This window comes from Phyllobates terribilis, unplaced genomic scaffold, assembly GCF_046119375.1.
Source record: "Phyllobates terribilis strain yellow unplaced genomic scaffold, ASM4611937v1 Scaffold_13__5_contigs__length_258822181, whole genome shotgun sequence".
NCBI classification, from domain to species: Eukaryota; Metazoa; Chordata; class Amphibia; order Anura; family Dendrobatidae; genus Phyllobates; species Phyllobates terribilis.
In genome coordinates, this window is record NW_027362773.1 from 224,854,297 (window position 1) to 224,878,576 (window position 24,280).

Consider the following 24,280-nt stretch of genomic DNA (forward strand, 5'->3'; position numbering starts at 1 on the left):
CATACTAAAGACACTGACACATGTAGACCCATTAAAATGAATGGGTCTGTGCACATGTCAGTGTGTTTCCACGGACCGTGTGTCCTTGTGATCCACATGTAGACATGTCCATTTTTAGCCAGCAGCATGAATCACACGGGAACAGATAGGGCAATCTGTCACAAAGACAGGGATCGTCGAACAGTGTGCTGCCTACCTGGCGCTCGAGTCCGGCACATCGCTGATCGGGTTGACGGATAACTGGGAGGGGCTGGTGAGGACCCAGCGGTCATGGTGCACATTGGCACAAATGACAAAGTTAGAGGTAGGTGGAAGGTCCTTAAAAATGATTTCAGGGAATTAGGCTGCAAGCTTAAAGCAAGGACCTCAAAGGTGGTATTCTCTAAAATACTACCTGTACCACGTGCCACGCCAGAGAGGAAACAGAAGATTAGGGAGATAAATAAGTGGCGTAGGAATTGGTGTAGGAAGGAGGGGTTTGGGTTCCTGGAGAACTGGGCCGACTTCTCAGTTGACTACAGGTTCTACGCTTGGGATGGGCTGCACCTCAATGGGGAGGGTGCAGCTGTGCTGGGGGAGAAAATGGCTAGAAGGTTGGAGGAGTGTTTAAACTAGGGATTGGGGGGAGGGTATTCATTTTATAGGTGGGGAAGATAGTGCAGATAGTGACCTGGGCACAAATAAAGAAATTGGGGGTGGGGTTAGAACAGTCAAGAAGGAATAGATGTACAGAGAGATGCATAAAATGCATGTACACTAATGCCAGAAGCCTCACCAACAAAATGGAGGAATTAGAATTAATTTTGTTGGAAAATAATTATGACATGGTGGGGATATCTGAGACATGGCTGGACGAGAGTCATGACTGGGCAGTTCATTTACAGGGCTATAGTCTGTTCAGAAATGACTGTACAAACAAGCGAGGGGGGGTGTCTATATGTAAAATCATCCTTAAAACCCTTCTTGCGTGAGAATATATGTGAATCTAATGAAAATGTAGAGTTCCTGTGGGTGGAGATAAGGGGAGGTGGAAAAAATAATAAATTACTGAGATGGGTTTGTTATAAGTCTCCAAAAATAATGGAAGCCGCGGAGAATATCCTCATAAAGCAAATAGATGAAGCAGCGACTCAAGGAGAAGTCATTATTATGGGGGACTTGAACTACTCTGAGATACATTTGGGAACAGAAACCTATAGTTCAAGCAAAGGTAATAGGTTTTTGACTACTATGAGAGACAATTACCTTTCACAACTGGTTCAGGACCCAACAAGAAGGGGGGCACTGCTAGACCGAATATTAACCAAAACACACAAGGACACAGTAAAACAAACGTATAAAAATACTCTGTTGTAAAAAAGTAACAGTAAACAGAAAGTGCTAGTAAAAAGGTGATAAAAAACAGGGTATTTAGTTGATACGTTTTTTGCAAAAAATGTATACTAAGCCGCTCTACCAACGTGAAGGTGACCCAGATCAGAGCAGTCCCTATCTGATGTATTTAAAAACTGATCATGTGTATGGTACCTATATGAGAAGATCTAACAGGTAATGTCCATGTGGACACGCTGCAGCGGACAGCATTTAATGTGCATGGCCCACAAGGGAGGGGTGGAGATCTCCCTAACCTTGCAAAGGCAAGAAACAAATTGAATTGAATGCAAACACATGGACCATGTGTAGGACTTGTTAATATTAACCAACAGGCCAGACCGCATATCAAATATACGCGTTGGGGGTCACTTGGGTAATAGTGATCACAAAATAAGTTTTCATATATCCTTTAATAAGATGTGTAGTAGAGGGGTTACAAGGACACTAAACTTCAAGAAGGCAAATTTCCAATGGTTGAGAGATGATCTTAGTGCAATAAACTGGGACGATATCCTGAGACATAAAACTACACAAAGCAAATGAGACATTTATTAGCATCCTGAATAGGACCTGTGCACAATATATACCCTATGGGAATAAACATGCTAGAAATAGGAGGAAACCAGTATGGCTAAATAGAGCTGTAAGGGGCGCAATAAGTGACAAAAAGAAAGCATTTAGAGAACTAAAGCAAGTAGGTAGTGATGAGGCATTAAATAAATACAGAAAATTAAATAAATTCTGTAAAAACCAAATCAAGGCAGCAAAGATTGAGACAGAGAGACTCATTGCCAGAGAAAGTAAAAATAACCCCAAAATATTCTTTAACTACATAAATAGTAATAAACTAAAAAATGATAGTGTTGGCCCCTTTAAAAATAGTCTGGGTGAAATGGTGGATGAGGATGAGGAAAAAGCCAATATGCTAAATTTATTTTTTTTCAACAGTATTTACACAAGAAAATCGCATGACAGAAAACATGATCAGTGATAACAAAAATTCTCCATTAAATGTCACTTGCTTAACCCAGCAGGAAGTACAGCGGCGTCTAAAAATCACTAAAGTTGACAAATCCCCAGGCCCGGATGGGATACACTCACGAGTACTGCAGGAATTAAGTAACGTCATAGATAGACCATTGTTTTTAATCTTTAAGGATTCCATAATAACAGGGTCTGTACCACAGGACTGGCGTATAGCAAATGTGGTGCCAATATTCAAAAAGGGGACAAAAACTGAACTTGGAAATTATAGGCCAGTAAGCTTAACCTCTACTGTGGGTAAAATCCTGGAGGGTTTCCTAAGAGATGCTATACTAGAGTATCTGAAGAAGAATAACCTAATGAACTAATATCAACATGGGTTTACGAGGGACCGTTCCTGTCAAACTAATCTGATCAGCTTTTATGAAGAGGTAAGTTCCGGACTGGACCAAGGAAATGCAGTGGATGTTGTGTATATGGACTTTTCTAAAGCTTTTGATACGGTTCCACACAAAAGGTTGATACATAAAATGAGAACAATGGGGATAGGGGAAAATATATGTATGTGGGTTAAGAATTGGCTCAGTGATAGGAAACAAAGGGTGGTTATTAATGGAACACACTCAGACTGGGTCACAGTTAACAGTGGGTACCACAGGGGTCAGTATTGGGCCCCCTTCTTTTTAACATATTTATTAATGACATTGTAGGGGGCATACAGAGTAGTATTTCAATATTTGCAGATGACACTAAACTCTGCAGGGTAATCAATACAGAGGAGGACAATTTTATATTACAGGAGGATCTATGTAAACTAGAAGCTTGGGCTGATAAATGGCAAATGAGCTTTAATGGGGATAAATGTAAGGTAATGCACTTGGGCAGAGGAAATAAAATGTATAATTATATGCTTAATTGTAAAACACTGGGCAAAACTGTCACTGAAAAAGACCTGGGTGTATTGGTGGACGACAAGCTCACGTTTGGTGGCCTGTGTCAGGCAGCTGCTGCAAAGGCAAATAAAATAATGGGATGCATTAAAAGAGGCATAGATGCTCATGAGGAGAACATCATTTTACCTCTATATAAGTTACTAGTGCAACCACACTTAGAATACTGTGTACAGTTCTGGTCTCCGGTGTATAAGAAAGACATAGCTGAACTAGAGGGGGTGCAGAGAAGAGCGACCAAGGTTATTAGAGGACTGGGGGGTCTGCAATACCAAGACAGGTTACTTTTGGTTATTTAGTTTGGAAAAACAAAGGCTTAGGGGTGATCTTATTACTATGTACAAGTATATGAGAGGACAGTACAAAGACATTTCTACTGATCTTTTTACTCTGAGGCCTGAGACGGGGACAAGGGGGCATCTTCTACGTCTGGAGGAAAGAAGGTTTAATCATGATCACAGACAGCGATTCATTACTGTAAGAGCAGTGAGACTATGGAACTCTCTGCCGCATGATGTTGTAATGAGTGATTCACTACTAAAATTTAAGAAGGGCCTGAATGCCTTTCTTGAAAAGTATAATATTACAGGTTATATATACTAGATTCCTTGATAGGGCGTTGATCCAGGGAACTAGTCTGATTGCCGTATGGAGTTAGGAAGGAATTTTTTTCCCCAATGTGGAGCTTAGTGTTTGCCACATGTTTTTTTTTTTTGCCTTTTTCTGGATCAACATGTTAGGCTATGGGTTGAACTATATGGACTTAGTCTTCCTTCAACCTTAAAAACTATGTTACTATGACCCATTCAAGTCAATGGGTCTGTGTAAACTCTTACCGCACACGGATTCCATCCGTGTGACACGTAGCGGTGCTTGGGAATCAGCGTATAGTCAGCACTGTTCCCAAGCGCTGGGTGCTTAGTCCCCTGCCGACGCTGCGGTCAGCACCAGCAGGGATAATGATGAGAGTAGTAGTGTCTGCTCCCGGTGTCTCCACCTGTAAAAATAAGAATAACATAAAAAATCCTTATACTCGCTTGTCCTAAGTGTCCCACGCTGTAATCCATGCGACCGCTCACGCTGAGGAGCCGGGAAGAATCACTCCTGCAGCGAGTGAGCCCCGGTGGTGCACTCAGCAAGCGGAGTCCTGTCACTCACTGAGCGCAGCGCAGCTCCATGGCCCACTCACTACAGCTCGTCATTCTCTCCGGATTACAAGGGGGACACTTAGGACCGGTGAGTATATGGATTTTTTTACATTTACATTACATTACATTTATTTTTACAGGTAGACACTGCGGGAGCAGACACTACTACTCTCATGATTGTCCCTGCTGGTTCTGATCACAGCGCCAGCATGGAACAATGATGAGGGCAGCGTTCAGCACCAGCGCTTGGGAACAGTGCTAACTGTACTGCTGATTCCCAGGCACCGGCATGTGCACTCCTGATGCGGCACACGGGCAGCACACTGTTTTCACATTGTGCCACACAGGAGCACACAGACACAAATATCTCCGGTACGGTTTTTTCCAGTACCGGAAATATCAAGACGTTTAGGCTGTGTGCCCACGTAGCGTTTTTCAAGCGTATATGCTGCGTAATTTCCGCAGCGTAAACGCTTGAAAAACGCATGTAGATCCGCACCCCATGGTCCCCAATGGCATTCCGCAAAGTCAATGCCCATGCTGCGGATTTTTCCGCAGCGTATATGTTGCAGTCAAAAATCCGCAGCATGTTCATTAATTTTGCGGAAGCGCAGCGGAATCAATGTGCGGATGGTACCCAAGTCTGGAGGAGAGGAGACTCTCCTCCAGACCTGGGTACCAAAGAACCTGTAAAAAAAAGAATAAAATAAAGTTTATACTTATCTTATGATTTCCCTCCGTCGCGCTGTTGTCTGAAGGACCTGCCACGTCATTGAGTCATGTGACCCACCACATGACTCAATGACGTCACCGCAGGTCCTGCACACAACAGCGTGAGCCGCTCAAGCCTCCGGACGGGGCAGAGAATGCATCAGAAGGTGAGTATAAAGTTTATTTTTTTATTTTTTACCATTCTGAACAAGTTGTCAAGCACTTTTCCAAGTGATGCTTGGAGAAGTGCTTGATAACCCGCATGCGGAAATGCATGCAAAGACGCCTCACAAACGCTTCTACCTGGCGGGAAAACCGCATGTAATATCCGCATGCGATTTTCCCGCCAGGGAGAAGCGTAAAAAATATGCTTCAGGTCCGCAACGTGGGCACATAGCCTTAAAAGAGCCTTAAAGGTGCTATTGACATGAAATTCTCACTACATGTCTGTAACAACCCATCCAATCCATACAGGCACAGAAATCAAACCATAGATGTCCTTAAATTCAGTTATGTGTATTAATGAGAAATGACACAGGGAAAACCTATGAAACATGCTTACTGAAATTTATGTAATACTTTGTACAAAAGCCTTTGTTGGTGATGACAGCTTCAAGACGCCTCCTGTATGGAGAAACTAGTCGCATGCATTGCTCAGGTGTGATTTTGGCCCATTCTTCCACACAAGCACTCTTCAAATCCTGAAGGTTCAATGGGTTCCTTCTATGAACTCTGAGCTTTAGTTTTTTCCAGAAATTATCTATTGAATTCAGGTCATGTGATTGACGGGGCCATTCTAGCAGCTTTATTTTCCCAGAAATTGAGCGTTTCCCTGGCTGTGTGTTTGGGATCATTGTTCTTGCTGAAATGTCCACCCTCGTTTCATCTTCATCATCCTGGTAGATGGCAGCAGATTTTTATCAAGAATGTCTCGGTACACTTGTACATTCATCCTTCCTTCAATTATATCAAGTTTGCCAGTGCCGTATGCTGAAAGACTGCTCCACACCATGACGTTCCCACCTCCAAACTTCTCTGTTCGTATAGTGTTTTTGGGTTGATATGCAGTATATTATGGCATCCAAAGAGTTCAATTTTGGTCTCTTCTGACCAGACTATATTCTCCCAGTAATTTACGGGCTTGTCTAAATGTTGTTGAGCAAACTTTAAATGCGCTTGAACATGCTTTTTGTTCAGCAACAGAGGTTGCGTGGTGAGCGTGCATACAGGCCATGGAGCTTGAGTGCATTGCTTATAGTTTTCTTTGAAACAACTGTACCTGTTGATTCCAGGTCTTTCTATTGCTCTTCACAGATGATCCTTGACTCTTGGACAACTGTTCGGATAACTCTTTTCACTCCTGTCTGAAATCTTGTGGGGAGCACCTGGCTGTGGCCGGTTTATGGTAAAATGATGTTCTTTCCACTTCCAGATTATGGCCCCAACAATGCTCACTGGAACCTTCAGTAGTTTAGAAATTCTTCTGTAACCAATGCCATCAGTATGTTTGCAACTATAAGCTTGTGAAGGTCTTGAGACAGCTCACTGGTTTTACCCATCATGAGATGTTTTTTGTGTGGCACCTTGGTAATGAGACACCTTTTTATAAGCCATCAGTTGAACCAGCTGATATTATTTTTCACTACGTGGCAGGATTGCTTTCTAATTACTGATAGATTTCAGCTGGTGTCATGACTTTTCATGGCTTTTTGCACCTCTTTCTTTGTGTTCAATACTTTTCCCTGTGTAATTTCTCATTATTACACATAACTTAATTCATAGAATCTATGGTGTGATTTCTCTGCCTGTGTGGATTGGATGGGTTGTTACCGACACCTGGTGAGAATTTCATGTGAATAGAACCTTTCGAAATATATTTACTTAGAAATTTGGTGACTGTTCAATACTTACTTCACTCGCTGTAGATGTCAACATATTTGATTCCTAATTACATGGATAATTGAGGTGTATTTCAGTAGCAACAGAATCACATATGTGAACCATTTGTATGGGAAAGATATTCATTGGTTTTCAAATTTGATTATCGTAATTCTATCGCTATACTGATTGCAATATGTAAGTATTTATATATAAATGGCCATCCATATTTGATCCCATTTAATTAGAAAGGCCTTTAGAATTAAGCTCATCATATGTTATCTCATTCTTGAGACCTCCAGCAGTCAGATGTAATCTGCAGACCCCAATAGTCTTCATTCCTCCACCAAAAGAATATTAAAGCATTGGTGTGTCCTTTGAAATTTATAGGCTGTATGGAATGTATAAGGTTCTTTTCTATTAACTTTCTAAACCAGACAGCCCTTTTAAATAACCCATTGCCATCTAATATATATAATCGTCTTATCCCGTCTGTCTGTCTGTCTGTTCAGGAAATCCCGCGTCACTGATCGGTCCGGCCGTGGCCAATCAGCGACGCGGGATTTCAGAAAAAGATGGCGGCCGTTAGCGGCTCATCTGCCGAACGGAGGTCAGCGGCGATGCAGCCGGGAGATGAGAGGCGCTAGACTCTCATCTCCCGGCTGCTGCAGCACAAGTACCCCGACGGGTGGCGCCGCTGACCTCCATGCGGCTACCGTCGGGAGATCAGCGGCTTGGCCCGCTGATCTCCCGACGGCAAGTGTGAAGGGAGGGACGGCGCCGCTACCCGTTCCTCAGCAATACGGTTCGCTGATTGGTCCCGGCCGTGACCAATCAGCGATATTGGCGCCAAATTTAAACAACGCTCTGCTGATTGGTCGCGGCCGCCAAGTTTGGCGCCAAGTTTAAATACCGCTCTGCACAGAGGTCAGCGGCGATGCAGCCAGGAGATGAGCGGCGCTAGCAGCATAAGTACCCCGACCTGCAGCGCCGCTGACCCCCATGTGGCTACCGTCGGGAGATCAGCGGCTTGGCCCGCTGATCTCCGGACGGCAAGTGTGAAGGGAGGGACGGCGCCGCTGCCTGGTCCTCAGTAATACGGTTCGCTGATTGGTCGCGGCCGGCGACCGCGACAAATCAGCGATATTGGCGCCAAATTTAAACAACGCTCTGCTGATTGGTCGCGGCCGCTGGCCAGCTGCGACCAATCAGCGATTTTGGTGCCAAATTTAAACACCGCTCTGCTGATTTGCGCCTGGTCGGCCGCATACATGTTCTAGAATACCCGATGCGTTAGAATCGGGCCACCATCTAGTATATCTATAAGGGAACATGGAATCCCATTTTTTGGCCAGAGATGGTACATGGACTGTCACTCTGGAAGACTTGTCTAGTCCTGGATTACACAGCCATTCATTTCAATAGACACTGTGTAATGCGTTAAGGGTTATTCCCCCCCCTAAAAAAATATTTATACCCTTATGTCCTTAGGATAGGAGATAAGTTGCTGATCGCTCAGCACTGACCGCTAAGATCCCTAGCAATTCAGATAACTGGGCTCTGGAAACCCCTGAGAATGGGACTGTAAAGACATGTCTTGAAAAGAGCAGAAGTGTAGAGCCTCCGCTCTATTCATTGTCTATGGTACTGCTGGAATTGTCCAAAGTTTGGCTTTCTCCGCAAATCCCAGTAGCGATGAATGGATTGGCAGTCAAGCATGCGCACCCTCACTCCACTGAAATTAGGGCTTCAGAGCCATGTTTTCAGGGTGTCAGACTCCCAGTCTTGGGATCCCTGGAGGTCACAGTGCTTAGAACTATAGTAATCAGTAAGTTATTCCCTGTCCATACAAAGGATAAGAATAACTTGCTCCTTTGGGAATAACTCTTAATTCCCTGTGGTTACCTTAACATTTTCCGACTGACTAGTTGATTGCTGGTTTCCAGCAAGAGGATGCTTTTGTCAAAGGAAGTCTTCCAATAATTGGAAACGGTCCATAGCGGAGTACCCCTGTAACAAGACCAAACATAGAAGTACAAATTCACTAGTCGGTGCAAATTGTTATTTTTCCGATTATCTGGAAGGCTACTGTTAATGATTTATGGCCATGGAGATTTTTAAAGGGGTTTCCCATCTTATGAAGTTATGGCATAAAGGAATTTCTCCCTGCACAGTGGCACTACCAGCCATATGACTGTGTGGGGAACTGCAGCTGATTCCATTCACTTATAAGAGATGGTGTTTTCAGTTCCCATAGACTACTACTCCCAGCAGTTCTGGTAACATAGACTATACAGCGACTATATGACAATAGCAATTCTTGGCTGTCACGTTGTAGATCATCCAGTCTTGCGTTTCAGGTGTTCCTCTCTCTCTCTCTCTCTCTCTCTCTCTCTCTCTCTCTCCAGTTATTCTCATTTGGGAAGTAATTAATATCCCTTCGCATCATAGATTTTAATTTAATTCTCAGGCAGTGTAGACAGACAAGGCGTACCTTCTGGGATAGGAAGCTTAGTGCAGGTTGAGCGAGTTAACCCATTCCTCCTGGTCCCAGAAGTCAGTATTGGCACGGCAGTGTTTTAAAGGTGTTTTCAGAGGAGACACACACTTTCTTCATTGCTTCCTTAGCTTTGCTTCTCTTTTCGGCTGATGTAGAGTAATTAGATTTGCCAGGGGACAGGTGAATGGACACAGGTAGGACCTCTTCGGTTCTACTATAATTAACGAGATAGAAATCCAATTATTTTTTTCAATTCCTACTTTGCACTCATTGTAATTGTTTCTGTAAGATACTCACAATCTACAGACTGAGGTTTATTTTCCCCGTCGCTGTCAAGGCGCCAGTCTGACCAGTCACTCTCCAGCCTTTCCTGGCAGAATTGTTACATTGAGCTGTTTGTGAGGCTTTTGTTGTAAAACGTATCTCTAGTCTCATCACCATTTCACTTCTTAAAATGTCGAGTATTATAGTGTTCTGATTGTATGTAGCTACTTTATAGAATTTGAAAAGTTGAGTTGTTTTCCCATTCACATCCACATGCTTTTTTACTTCTGCTGCTTGCACAGTATGGTTGTCTATACTGTATGCGAAGTGTTGTTGATGTCCACGTCATTGTCATCTCACCTCCCACAGTACACTGTATTCTGCTAATAAAGAATTCTAAGTTCATATTTGGATATTAAAGGGGTTATCCTACCAAGAACATTTACCAGCTAGCTACAGGATAGGTGATAAATGTATGACCAGTGGTAATCTGACTTCTGGGTCCAGCAAAGGATCCCAGGAAGTCCCATGCATGACCACTACTGCATTCACTTTTATGGGTCTATCAGATTGTTGTGTTAGTCATCATATGTACCACCACTCTGCTCTCACGGGACCCCCATTATTGTGATTGGTGGCGGTCACAGCACTTCAAACCATGCCAATCTAGCATTTCTTTATCTATCCTGGATACTGGAAGCCTGTGCTGGCATTTCTTCTGCGGTGTTGCTATCAGTGTGTCAAGAGTGGGAGAAGAGGGTTGCATTGACAATCCAACACAATGGGCTGCACTTTGAACACATTTTATAAGTGGTCATAAACTTGTAAATAACTCATGAAAGAATAAAGTTACATTAAAACCAAGCACACCATTGTTTTTCTTATGAAATTCTCAATAAGTTTGATGTGTCACATGACCCTCTTCCCATTGAAAAAAATAAAGTTGGATCCAAAATGGCCACCATGGTCACCACCCATCTGGAAAAGTTTCCCCCCTCCCATATACTAATGTGCCACAAACAGGAAGATGATATCACCAACCATTCCCATTTTATTTAGGTGTATCCATATAAATGGTCCACCCTGTATATTTTTCTCAGGAAAAATATAGAACTGTAAAATTTAGTTTGCTCTACTACTTTAATACTGATGCCGTATCCTTAGGTTAGGTCAGCAATATCTGATCATTGGGGTTTCGATTCCTGGCGCCCCCTCCGATCAGCTGTTCCCAGCTTCCGCAGAGGCCAGATGTAACGGAGCAGCACAGCTCTGTGCAGTCACTGCTGCTCCCGTGTACTGTAGGTCGGCTCCTTTTGAAATAAATAGATGATCTGCAGTGTACAAGTCTTAAATATCTGAGATTGGAATAGCCTTTTATATGGTATATCTAGTACTGACAGCTAATATTATTGCATGAACAGTCAGATGCTTTCCTCTTACTAACTCTGTTCTTTTCCTTCCTTCGTTCTTTTTCTTATGCTGCAGTAATGTGGATACTAGAGAACTTTGTGGTAAGACCCCCCTTTATGATCTATTCTAAGACCAGTATAGAGCATTTTCCCCAAAAAATCTAATATACCCCCAAAATATAAAGCCAGGAGTCGCCTTCTTTTTGGCAAATTGTAAAAAAAAACCTGTTAGAGGGGTTGTCCCATAAACAACATTCATCACCTATCCACAGTATAGGAGAAAATGTATGATTGCTGGGGACCTCCAGCAATGAGGTCAACGGGAATCCCAAAGTCACATGAATATATGAATGGACCATAGTACGAATGCTTGACCACCACTCCATTTATCTTTTGGGTCTGTAAAAGTGTTAGTGTACATGAAATAGATAGAAATGGTGCAGTGGTCACACATGAACACCACAGCTCCATTCACAAAAAAGATTGAGACCCTTATATTTGTCATCCTGGGGGATGCTACCTATCAAACCCCCAGCAATTGCACTTTTATCCACTATTCTAAGGTCAGGTGATAAATGTTTAAGACAACCCTTTTAAGCCCCTTCTTTATTTTTTGGCTTTGGATGACCACTACTATAAGCCGTGATGGGAGCCATAAAGCACTAACAGTCATGATGATCACTTAATGGAGTAAAGAAAGAAGCACCTTGATAAAGTGATCTACACCAGTTATCAGGTGGTTGTAACGAGATCTGTGACCCTGATGGCATGCGGTCCATTCATCTGACTGCTGCAGACAATCGTGGGTTTCCACGATCAATTGACCAAATAAGGAGACAACATTATTTCCTATCCCAATGGAGACCATCGGACTGCCCCTTGCTGAAGCCAGGGAAGGTTTATTTTTAACCCATCTCTTGCTTTTGTATTTTATTTTCAGTAGTCAGACAACCCCTTTAAACTCGTACAGGAAGGTGAACTTAAATTTGAAGACTTTTCTTCTATGCTAATGATAGCCGACACTGTAGCTTAGATGTTCATTCCTTTCTTGTCTTGTCTATCCAAAGCAGTGGAGTGGCCATAGTTCTGCTGTACGTTAGTTAGACATTTAATGGATAAAATAATGTAATACTGAATTACAGAAACGTTTAATAGCCACACAGAACATCAAACCACGGATGGAGACAGATCCTCTTCAGTTATAGTACTGTACTGGTGCACTGCCAATTTCTGACCGGTTATTCTATTTTTACAGATTATTTTGCAAATCATATGGGAGATTATGAAGATGTCCTTTCTTCGCTGGAAACACTCAATTTGTCTATATTGAAGGCAATGGATTACACCAAGAAGGTGAGCCCCAAATTTTGCCGTCTTTAGGTCATTTATATTCTGTCCAAAAATAAGCCCAGATGTCTGTCCTGACTTTTATGGTACTCAAAGGAGTGTCCACTACTGGACAACCGCTTCATAAATGCTGTAGTACCCCAAATAAAATAAAATAACACGTGTCCTGGAGCAGTGCCTTCCAGCAATGTCAGCCCTGTCTTCTTGCGCTCATGTGACATTGTCATGCGAGTGCTACAGCCTCTGGAGGGCTGCAGCTGTTAATCAATCATTTCCGACCAAGATGGTGGTGAAGGCTGCAGCCCATCAACTTTGTACTCCGGTCTTGATGTAGGGTGCACTGGAGTATGATATGCCAAATTCTTAATGGATTTAGTGCATCTTTCTACTGCTGTTCTCCATCATATAAAATATACTCCAGACAAGGAATGAATTTAATTTCTGTATTAAAGGATGTCAGTCAGCACAGAATGACTGTGCAAGCCAAGTACAGGCGCTGGGTGCACCCTTGGCATGGCCAGACATTTACATGCACCTTCCCACCTACCTGTTTTTTTATCTATCTCCGCCCTTCTCTGGCTCTTTAAAGCCAGAGCTGTTGGGCTATGTGCCCACGATCAGGAAAGAGCAGCATTTTGGACGCAGCGTATTTTCACTGTGTCCAAAACGCTGCGTTCTAATCACGCAGTTAATCCGCATGGGTTCTGTGAACGATACGGATTTTCCACATCCAATGCATTCTGTTGTGAAAATTTCTGTTGCGGAGACAGAAGTTAACATGTTGCAGCTTTTGCACCCGCGGCGCCAGTGAGTTTATGCGGCGTTAGAAGCACAGTGGGCATGGGATTTCTAGAAATCCCATCCACTGTGTTGGATTGTGAGACACTGTGTTTTTGTTGCAACAGAAATTTGTAGCTTCAAAAATGCACCAAAAGATCATTGTGGTATTTTTAATCAAAGAAGAGGGAGTGTGGAGATAAAGTAGATTTTCTTAAGTGTTTGGCCACACCAGGGGTGCACCAAGCGCCTGTACTTTGTTTGAACCGTCATTCTGTGCTGATGAACTTCATTAATTTATGCATCTGTTGTGGAGTTTGCCACCTTCACACTAAGCTCCTTCCACTTTTTTAAAAGTTGGCAGATCTGGCCAAAACTGGTGTGTTAAAAAAAAAAAAAGTTATGCAAACATTTTGCAACATCTTTAACAGTGTTACACTTTTGCCCTTTTTAGGGAACAGAAATTTTACCCAAAAACAGATTTAGCTCAGAAGTAGCCAAATAGAATATTTTACAGTTTGACTAATGTGAACACCACCTTAAATTGGTGAAAGTGTTTGGGGACATTATTTCAAGAGAAGGCACATTTTTGCTAGAAACTAATAGCATGTTTTTAAGGGTAATAATACAATAGTGACAGAAAATTGTATATATGGGATAATATCCCACCTACTGTCAATTATCATGAGATTAGCTGCCACCGAGGAGATCAGTGACCCTATAAAAGCACCAGATCACAGTAGATTTATACAGAGCACATCACACCATAGTGACCTCTAATACTTTTAATAATTTAATCTTTGAAAGTATATTATCCTTATTATATAATCTTTAAAGGGATATTCCCGTTATTACAAGTTATGGCTTACCCACTAGATCAGTGGGAGTCTGACTACTGATCATTGTCAGTCTGTCTGCCACTTCATTAACACAAGTTCCCCATCCTGACAATCGGTGGGGTCTTGGAGATTAGACTCCTACCGATCTAGCAGTTATCATTTATCTTGTGAGAAGATTACTGGAATATCCTTTTAACTACCGCTGAACCTGTTTGTGAAGAGAACAGTATATTACAATGAGTATATTGCTCATGTCTGGATAACTGTCAGGTTCTGACATTAAAATGTGATATATTAACAGAAATATCACCGGACGTTCCCATTGATGTGCATTGTTATGCACATAGGTTTATTACATCAAGGAGGGCAGAGTGACATCTTATATTTCCAGCACAATGTGCAGGATGACAGTATCTTGTACCAATCTGTGATTTTCCTGCATTAGCCGTGCACCTACTGTGTCTATAAATTCTCTTATTCTTTGTTGAAATACTGATCATAAGATATTATTTCATTTTATTATTATCATCCATTTTCTCGGAGATCTTTATTTTTACAAAAAGTATCCAGCTGTGTCGTATAAACCTTATTATTCATAAATACAGAAGAGGGAGAAATATGAGGTTCATTGTGTACACATGGAAATGAAGATGTGCTTCATTCAGCCCACAGCTTTATAAGAGGATACACTATTTAGTGCTGTTGAGGAACTTTCGCTTTCCATTAGGAACCTTGACATACAAGATGTACAGTCATGGCCAAAAGTTTTGAGAATGACACCAAAATTATATTTTCACATGATCTGCTGGCCTCTGGTTTTTATTAGTGTTTGTCTGATGTTTATATCACATACAGAAATATAATTGCAATCATATTATGAGTACCAATAGGTTATATTGACAGTTAGAATGAGTTAATGCAGCAAGTCAATATTTGCAGTGTTGCCCCTTCTTCTTCAAGACCTCTGTAATTCTCCCTGGCATGCTCTCAATCAACTTTTGGACCAAATCCTGACTGATAGCAGTCCATTCTTGCATAATCAATGCTTGCATTTTGCCAGAATTTGTTGGTTTTTGTTTGTCCACCCGTCTCTTGATGATTGACCACAAGTTCTCAATGGGATTAAGATCTGGGGAGTTTCCAGGCCATGGACCCAAAATCTCTATGTTTTGTTCCATGAGCCATTTAGTTATCACCTTTGCTTTATGGCAAGGTGCTCCATCATGCTGGAAAAGGCATTGTTGGGCGCCAAACTGCTCTTGGACGGTTAGGAGAAGTTGCTCTTGGAGGACATTCTGGTACCATTCTTTATTCATGGCTGTGTTTTTAGGCAAGACTGTGAGTGAGCCGATTCCCTTGGCTGAGAAGCAACCCCACACATGAATGGTTTCAGGATGCTTTACAGTTGGCATGAGACAAGACTGGTGGTAGCGCTCACCACTTCTTCTCCGAATAAGCTGTTTTCCAGATGTCCCAAACAATCGAAAAGGGGATTCATCAGAGAAAATGACTTTGCCCCAGTCCTCAGCAGTCCACTCCCTATACCTTTTGCAGAATATCAGTCGGTCCCTGATGTTTTTTCTGGAGAGAAGTGGCTTCTTTGCTGCCCTCCTTGAAACCAGCCCTTGCTCAAAGAGTCTCCGCCTCACAGTGCGTGCAGAAGCACTCACACCAGCCTGCTGCCATTCCTGAGCAAGCTCGGCACTGCTGGTAGTCCGATCCCGCAGCTGAAACAGTTTTAAGATACGGTCCTGGCGCTTGCTGGTCTTTCTTGGGCGCCCTGGAGCCTTTTTGACAACAATGGAAGCTCTCTCCTTGAAGTTCTTGATGATGCGATAGATTGTTGACTGAGGTGCAATCTTTGTAGCTGCGATACTCTTCCCTGTTAGGCCATTTTTGTGCAGTGAAATGATGGCTGCACGTGTTTCTTTAGAGATAACCATGGTTAACTGAAGAGAAACAATGATACCAAGAACCAGCCTCCTTTTAAAGTGTCCAGTGATGTCATTCTTACTTAATCATGACTGATTGATTGCCAGCCCTGTCCTCATCAACACCCACACCTGTGTTAATGGATCAATCACTAAAACGATGTTAGCTGCTCCTTTTAAGGCAGGACTGCAATGATGTTGAAGTGTGTTTTGGGGGTTAAAGTTCATTTTCTGGGCAAATATTGACTTTGCAAGTACAGTAATTGCTGTTAAGCTGATCACTCTTTGACATTCAGGAGTATATACAAATTGCCATTACAAAAAATGAAGCAGTAAACTTTGGAAAAATTACTATTTGTCTCATTCTCAATACTTTTGGCCATGACTGTATAGCATGATCTAAGCTATGATGTGATCCCTTGACGTTACCGGCTGAAAACCTGTCTGACCTCTGAGAATATTTCCTCTCTATGATTATTAATATTCGTCGTGTAGTCGTGATGACCCTGTATATGTGGTTACCATTGTAGCTTTGCTTCTCTGTGGTCCCAGGTTCAAATTCCACCAACGTCCCAATGGAGTCTGTATATTCTCTGTGTTTGTATGGGTTTCCTGTAGGTTCTCTGGTTTCCTCCCACCCTCCAAAGATATCCTGATAGGACACTGGTGGACCTAGTCAAGAGAGGCCCCCCTGTGCAAGAACAGTAAATGGGGCCTTTATTGCCCAATATCTCATAATACCTGCTTTGGAGGTAGAAATAGACCCCCTTACTTCTCGGGCCTCTGTGTAGCCGCACAGGTTGCACCAACGATATGTCCGCCCTTGTGATAGGGAATTCAGATTGTGAGCCCCAATGGGGACAGTGATGCAGGGGCGGACCTGTCATTGGTGCATCCTGTTTAGCCGCTCAGGAGCCTGAGAGGTAAGGGGGTCCACTTCCACCTCCACCGCAGCTTTATCTCAGACATAGAGAGCCCCATGTACTTTTCTTGCATAGGACCCTCTTCTGTCTGTGTCCACCACTGTAGTGATGACAATGTCTATATAGCTTTGTGACATAATGGCGCACTAGAAGTGTGTAAAATAAATTGGGGATTGCAGCTCTGTGATACCACAGGGCCTCTCATTGTGACAACCCCTTCTTCAAGTAGGCATTCCAGGTCTTTAGCTGAACGCTTGGGTCTGCCATGTGATCCCATTGACATACAACTGATATTATAAAGGGACGTGTGACACAAAATTGCTTTCCCCTTCCCTAAGCATTACCATGGGCAGAGCCAAGCATTGCGGGTGCCCATTTACACCCCTGTTAGCCTTCTCCACTCTGGCTAATAGACTAATAGAGCCTGGATACTAGGTGCAGCCTGCTAACTAGTGACACCCTCGTCCCTGCTGCATATTTAAAAAAATATATAAAAGTTCATATCGCCCCCAATTTTCCCCTTTGAAAATAAAGAAATAAAAAAAAATATTGCCGAATCCAGTCTATCAAAATATAAAATTAATTAACCCGATCAGTAACGAGAAAATAAATTAAAACACTAGTAATGTGTTTTTTTCAGTCACTACTGCTCCCTGCAAAATGCAATAAAAAACAGATTAAAACATCGTACATGGCCAAAGATTATTTCAATAAAACGGTCAGCTCGTCACACAAAAAAAACAAGCCCTCAACCAGCTCATTTAATGGGGAAAAAAGTTACAGATCTCAGAAAATGGTGACACAAAACCATTTTTTTTTTTTACAAATTTCTCACATTTAATGACATGGAGAATCATGATTCACATGTATTGTCATCCATATGTATTCCGCATGCCATCTGTTCTTATACGTCAGCAGTGAATAAAATGTACAAGACCGAATATAGTTTCCCATGTTAACAATAGCAATATATCCTTAAAAATCGGATGCTATATAGGTGATCTGTATGGGATCTGATTTTTTTTTCATAGACGAGTCACGCCGGATACTCAGAAGACAATAGTGCATGCTACAATATTTTTTTATTTTTCACGCAGACATTTGATCCGTTTAATAAAAAGAACCAATCATCTGAACAGCCATATTGATTAACATTGGTCCGAGTATAAAGGGGAATAAAAGGGGGCAGGATTTCAGCAGCCAAAAATGGAGCTTGTCAGCAGGAAACAATGTCTATGTTCTCTGCAGGTTTTCTACAAGCCCAACTGCTTCAGGATCATGCAGAAAATCACTTTTTTTTTTTATTTGAACATTCATTTCCAGTTAGTGTTCCTCCCAGGCCGGTTCAGCAGTTTGGGATTGTCAGGGAATGGTCATACAGGTACGTAATGGCAGACATCTTACTGCAGTCTGATTCTATAGCCTCAGCTAAAAAATACAAATTGTGTGGTTTAGAGACCGTGACATGGTTAAGCCTCATTTATGAAAGCTCTGTAATGGAAAACTCTTTGTTGCCCATAGCAACCAATCAGAGGTCAGCTTTCATTTATTAATCAGCACTGATGAAATGAAAGCTGTGCTGTGATTGGTTGCTTTGGACAACAATGACTGTTGATTAATCTGCCCCATTGTGTGCCCGTTAACATCTTCTGTGTGTCACATATGGTGATATCTCAATATGTTGCAAAAATCTGAGCAATGACTCGAAAGGCCGAGGGCCTCTATATATGAACTTCTGACTTTTCAGCAGGGTTGGTATGGGATTAAAAAGCAGCCCTGATATAAACCTCACCCGCGACATACTAACATCACTAATCCCACAAGCTGTGTCACAAAAATAGCCGTGCACAATTCACACTGCACAAGATCAAGGAAAGTAACAGTGGCAAACCGAAACATCTGATCATACAGTCAGGGACAGGATACACTCACCTCTCTAGTCCTGCCACCACTTAGCAAGCACCGATCTCACCAATAATGTACTGCCATACAGCGATCATATAGTGCTCAGACGCCAGGTCCGAATACAGCACGGTCACAGGCCGAATGTGTAACAATCCGAGGATCTGTCAGCTGTTCTGACTTGTCTATTATAAAAGTGGTATTTATGCCTTAAAAATGTGTGCGTAGCCACAGGATATAGATGTGGGTCGCAACAGTAGAACCAACACCAATCCCCCAAATCCTGCTAAAACTGCTGTCAGCGGAGAGGAGGCCGAGCATGAGCAGCTCTCAGCATTGTTTTATGGGAATTCTGAAAAGAGTACAAAATACCTACCCACAATCACCTGATACCACAGTGCAGCACTAGATACCTCTCCAGCAGTGCCAGATACCACAGTGCAGCACTAGATACCTCTCCAGCAGTGCCAGATACCACAGTGCAGCACTAGATACCTCTCCAGCAGTGCCAGATACCACAGTGCAGCACTAGATACCTCTCCAGCAGTGCCAGATACCACAGTGCAGCACTAGATACCTCTCCAGCAGTGCCAGATACCACAGTGCAGCACTAGATACCTCTCCAGCAGTGCTAGATACCACAGTGCAGCACTAGATACCTCTCCAGCAGTGCCAGATACCACAGTGCAGCACTAGATACCTCTCCAGCAGTGCCAGATACCACAGTGCAACACTAGATACCTCTCCAGCAGTGCCAGATACCACAGTGCAGCACTAGATACCTCTCCAGCAGTGCCAGATACCACAGTGCAGCACTAGATACCTCTCCAGCAGTGCCAGATACCACAGTGCAGCACTAGATACCTCTCCAGCAGTGCCAGATACCACAGTGCAGCACTAGATACCTCTCCAGCAGTGCTAGATACCACAGTGCAGCACTAGATACCTCTCCAGCAGTGCCAGATACCACAGTGCAGCACTAGATACCTCTCCAGCAGTGCCAGATACCACAGTGCAACACTAGATACCTCTCCAGCAGTGCCAGATACCACAGTGCAGCACTAGATACCTCTCCAGCAGTGCCAGATACCACAGTGCAGCACTAAATACCTCTCCAGTAGTGCCAGATATCACAGTGCAGCACTAAATACCTCCCCACAATCACCTAATACCACAGTGCAGCACTAGATACCTCTCCAGCAGTGCCAGATACCACAGTGCAGCACTAGATACCTCTCCAGCAGTGCCAGATACCACAGTGCAGCACTAGATACCTCTCCAGCAGTGCCAGATACCACAGTGCAGCACTAGATACCTCTCCAGCAGTGCCAGATACCACAGTGCAGCACTAGATACCTCTCCAGCAGTGCCAGATACCACAGTGCAGCACTAGATACCTCTCCAGCAGTGCCAGATACCACAGTGCAGCACTAGATACCTCTCCAGCAGTGCCAGATACCACAGTGCAGCACTAGATACCTCTCCAGCAGTGCCAGATACCACAGTGCAGCACTAGATACCTCTCCAGCAGTGCCAGATACCACAGTGCAGCACTAGATACCTCTCCAGCAGTGCCAGATACCACAGTGCAGCACTAGATACCTCTCCAGCAGTGCTAGATACCACAGTGCAGCACTAGATACCTCTCCAGCAGTGCCAGATACCACAGTGCAGCACTAGATACCTCTCCAGCAGTGCCAGATACCACAGTGCAACACTAGATACCTCTCCAGCAGTGCCAGATACCACAGTGCAGCACTAGATACCTCTCCAGCAGTGCCAGATACCACAGTGCAGCACTAAATACCTCTCCAGTAGTGCCAGATATCACAGTGCAGCACTAAATACCTCCCCACAATCACCTAATACCACAGTGCAGCACTAGATACCTCTCCAGCAGTGCCAGATACCACAGTGCAGCACTAGATACCTCTCCAGCAGTGGCAGATACCACAGTGCAGCACTAAATACCTCTCCAGCAGTGCCAGATACCCCAGTGCAGCACTAGATACCTCTCCAGCAGTGCCAGATACCACAGTGCAGCACTAAATACCTCCCTAGCAGTGCCAGATACCACAGTGCAGCACTAAATACCTCCCTAGCGGTGCCAGATACCACAGTGCAGCACTAAATACCTCCCTAGCAGTGCTAGATACCACAGTGCAGCACTAAATACCTCCCTAGCAGTGCCAGATACCACAGTGCAGCACTAGATACCTCTCCAGCAGTGCCAGATACCACAGTGCAGCACTAAATACCTCCCCAGCAGTGCCAGATACCACAGTGCAGCACTAAATACCTCCCTAGCAGTGCCAGATACCACAGTGCAGCACTAAATACCTCTCCAGCAGTGCCAGATACCACAGTGCAGCACTAAATACCTCTCCAGCAGTGCCAGATACCACAGTGCAGCACTAAATACCTCCCTAGCAGTGCCAGATACCACAGTGCAGCACTAAATACCTCCCTAGCAGTGCCAGATACCACAGTGCAGCACTAAATACCTCCTTAGCAGTGCCAGATACCACAGTGCAGCACTAAATACCTCCCTAGCAGTGCCAGATACCACAGTGCAGCACTAAATACCTCCCTAGCAGTGCCAGATACCACAGTGCAGCACTAAATACCTCTCTAGCAGTGCCAGATACCACAGTGCAGCACTAAATACCTCCCTAGCAGTGCCAGATACCACAGTGCAGCAATAAATACCTCCCTAGCAGTGCCAGATACCACAGTGCAGCACTAAATACCTCTCCAGCAGTGCCAGATACCACAGTGCAGCACTAAATACCTCCTTAGCAGTGCCAGATACCACAGTGCAGCACTAAATACCTCCCTAGCAGTGCCAGATACCACAGTGCAGCACTAAATACCTCCCTAGCAGTGCCAGATACCACAGTGCAGCACTAAATACCTCCTTAGCAGTGCCAGATACCACAGTGCAGCACTAAATACCTCCCTAGCAGTGCCAGATACCACAGTGCAGCACTAAATACCTCCCTAGCAGTGCCAGATACCACAGTGCAGCACTAAATACCTCTCCAGCAGTGCCAGATACCACAGTGCAGCACTAAATACCTCCCTAGCAGTGCCAAATACTGTAATGCAGCACTAAATAATACCTCTCCAACGGTGCCAGATACCACAGTGAAGCAGAAAATAGTATATCCCCAGATGCATAATACATATGCCACAGTGCAGCACTAAATACCTCTCCAACAACGCAAAATACCACAGTCCTATACTATATGCATTGGGGAAAATAAGTATTTGATACATTGATTTTACAAGTTTTTCCACCTACAAAGAATGGAGAGGTCTGTTATTTTTATCACAGGTACAGTTAACCTGTGAGAGACAGAATCTTAAAAAAAAAAATCCAGAAAATCACAATGCATGATTTTTACATAATTAAATTGCATTTTATTGCATGAAATAAGTATTTGATCACCTACCAACCAGCAAGAAATCTTTCTCTCACAGACATGTTAGTTTTCCTTTAAGAAGCCCTCCTACTCTGCACTCATTACCTGTATTAATTGCACCTGTTTGAACTCCTTACCTTTATAAAAGACATCTGTCCACACAATCAATCACACTCCAACCTCTCCACCATGGCCAAGACCAAAGAGCTGTCTAAGGAGAAAATTGTAGATCTGCACAAGGCTGAGATGGGCTACAGGACAATAGGCAAGCAGCTTGGTGAGAAGGCAACAACTGTTGGTGCAATTATTAGAAAATGGAAGAAACACCGGATGACTGTCAAGCTTCATTGGTCTGGGGCTCCATGCAAGATCTCACGTTGTGGCGTAAAGATGAATCTGAGAAAGGTCAGGAATCAGCCCAGAACTACACAGGAGGATCTGGTCAATGACCTGAAGAGAACTGGGACCACAGTCTCAAACAATACTGTTAGTAACACACTACGCCATCATGGATTTAAATCCTGCAGGGCAGGCAAGGTCCCCCCTGCTCACACCAGCACATGTTCAGGCCCATTTGAAGTTCACCAATGACCATCTGGATGATCCCGAGGAGGCATTAGAGCAGGTCATATGGCCAGATGAGACCAAAATAGAACTTTTTGATATCATCTCCACTTGCCATGTTTGGAGGAAGAAGAAGAATGAGTATAACCCCAAGAACACTGTCCCAATCGTGAAGCATGGTGGGGGAATCATATTTTGGGGGAACTTTTCTGCAAAGGGGACAGGAATACTGCACCGTATTGAAGCAAAGATGGATGGGGTCATGTATCGCAAGATTTTGGCCAACAACCTCCTTCCCTCAGTACGAGCATTGTAGATGGATTGTAGCTGAATCTTCCAGCATGACAATGACCCGAAACACACAGCCAGGACAACTAAAGAATGGCTCCGTAAGATCCATTTCAAGGTCCTGGAGTGGGCTAGCCAGTCTCCAGACCTGAACCAATGGAAAATCTTTGGAGGGAGCTGAAACTCAGTTACCCAGTGACAGCCCCGAAACCTGAAAGATGTGGAGAAGATCTGTATGGAGGAGTGGGCCAAAATCCCTGCTGCAGTTTGTGCAAATTTGGTCAAGATCTACAGGAAACATCTGACCTCTGCAATTGCAAACAAAGGTTTCTGTGCCAAATATTAAGTTCTGTTTTTCTATTGTATCAAATACTTCATGCAATAAAATGCAAATTAATTATGTAAAAATCATACAATGTGATTTTCTGGATTTTTTTAAAGGGAATCTGTCACCCCCTTGGGACCTATCAGACCGCTAATATGGGCATACAGGTTATAGACATGTGAATCTATACTTACCTGTATGTCCCATATTAGCGGTCTTGTGGCTGTGAAATTGCTTTTTATAAAATCCTTTTTCCTAGGCTTGGCATCCGGGGGATGCCAAGATATGCCCGCCTATATGCTTAATTTAAATATTCCCCACCTCCCCTGCCCGCCACTGCACGTCACAGGGCCCTGGAGGCCAGAGGTCACTGGAGCGGAAGTCACAGTGACTCCCGACGCCTTGGGCATGTGTGAGCTATAAAGGCACAGGAAGCTTGGTAAAAGTTAAAGGAAAGATGAATGCAGCACGTTGTCAGCAAATACTGGAGGCAAACTTGCAGTCATCAGCCCGGAAGCTGCGCATGGGACGTACTTGGACGTTCCAACATGACAACGATCCAAAACACAAGGCCAAGCCGACCTGTCATTGGCTACAGCAGAACAAAGTGAAGGTTCTGGAGTGGCCATCTCAGTCTCCTGACCTCAATATCATAGGGCCACTCTGGGGAGATCTCAAGCGCGCAGTTCATGCTAGACAGCCCAGGAATTTACAGGAACTGGAGGCTTTTTGCCAAGAAGA

At 43.6% G+C, this 24,280-nt stretch overlaps 1 protein-coding gene across 2 annotated transcripts in view; it reads left to right on the forward strand.

Annotated features, from left to right (window-relative positions):
• Nucleotides 1-24,280, forward strand: part of NECAB2 (N-terminal EF-hand calcium binding protein 2) — a 304,632-nt gene that overhangs the window by 181,278 nt on the left and 99,074 nt on the right. For both annotated transcript variants that reach the window (XM_073659318.1, XM_073659319.1), the window contains 2 exons: nucleotides 11,295-11,320; nucleotides 12,474-12,571. In XM_073659318.1, coding sequence (XP_073515419.1) covers nucleotides 11,295-11,320; nucleotides 12,474-12,571 — 124 coding nt within the window. The remainder of the gene's footprint in view (nucleotides 1-11,294; nucleotides 11,321-12,473; nucleotides 12,572-24,280) is intronic.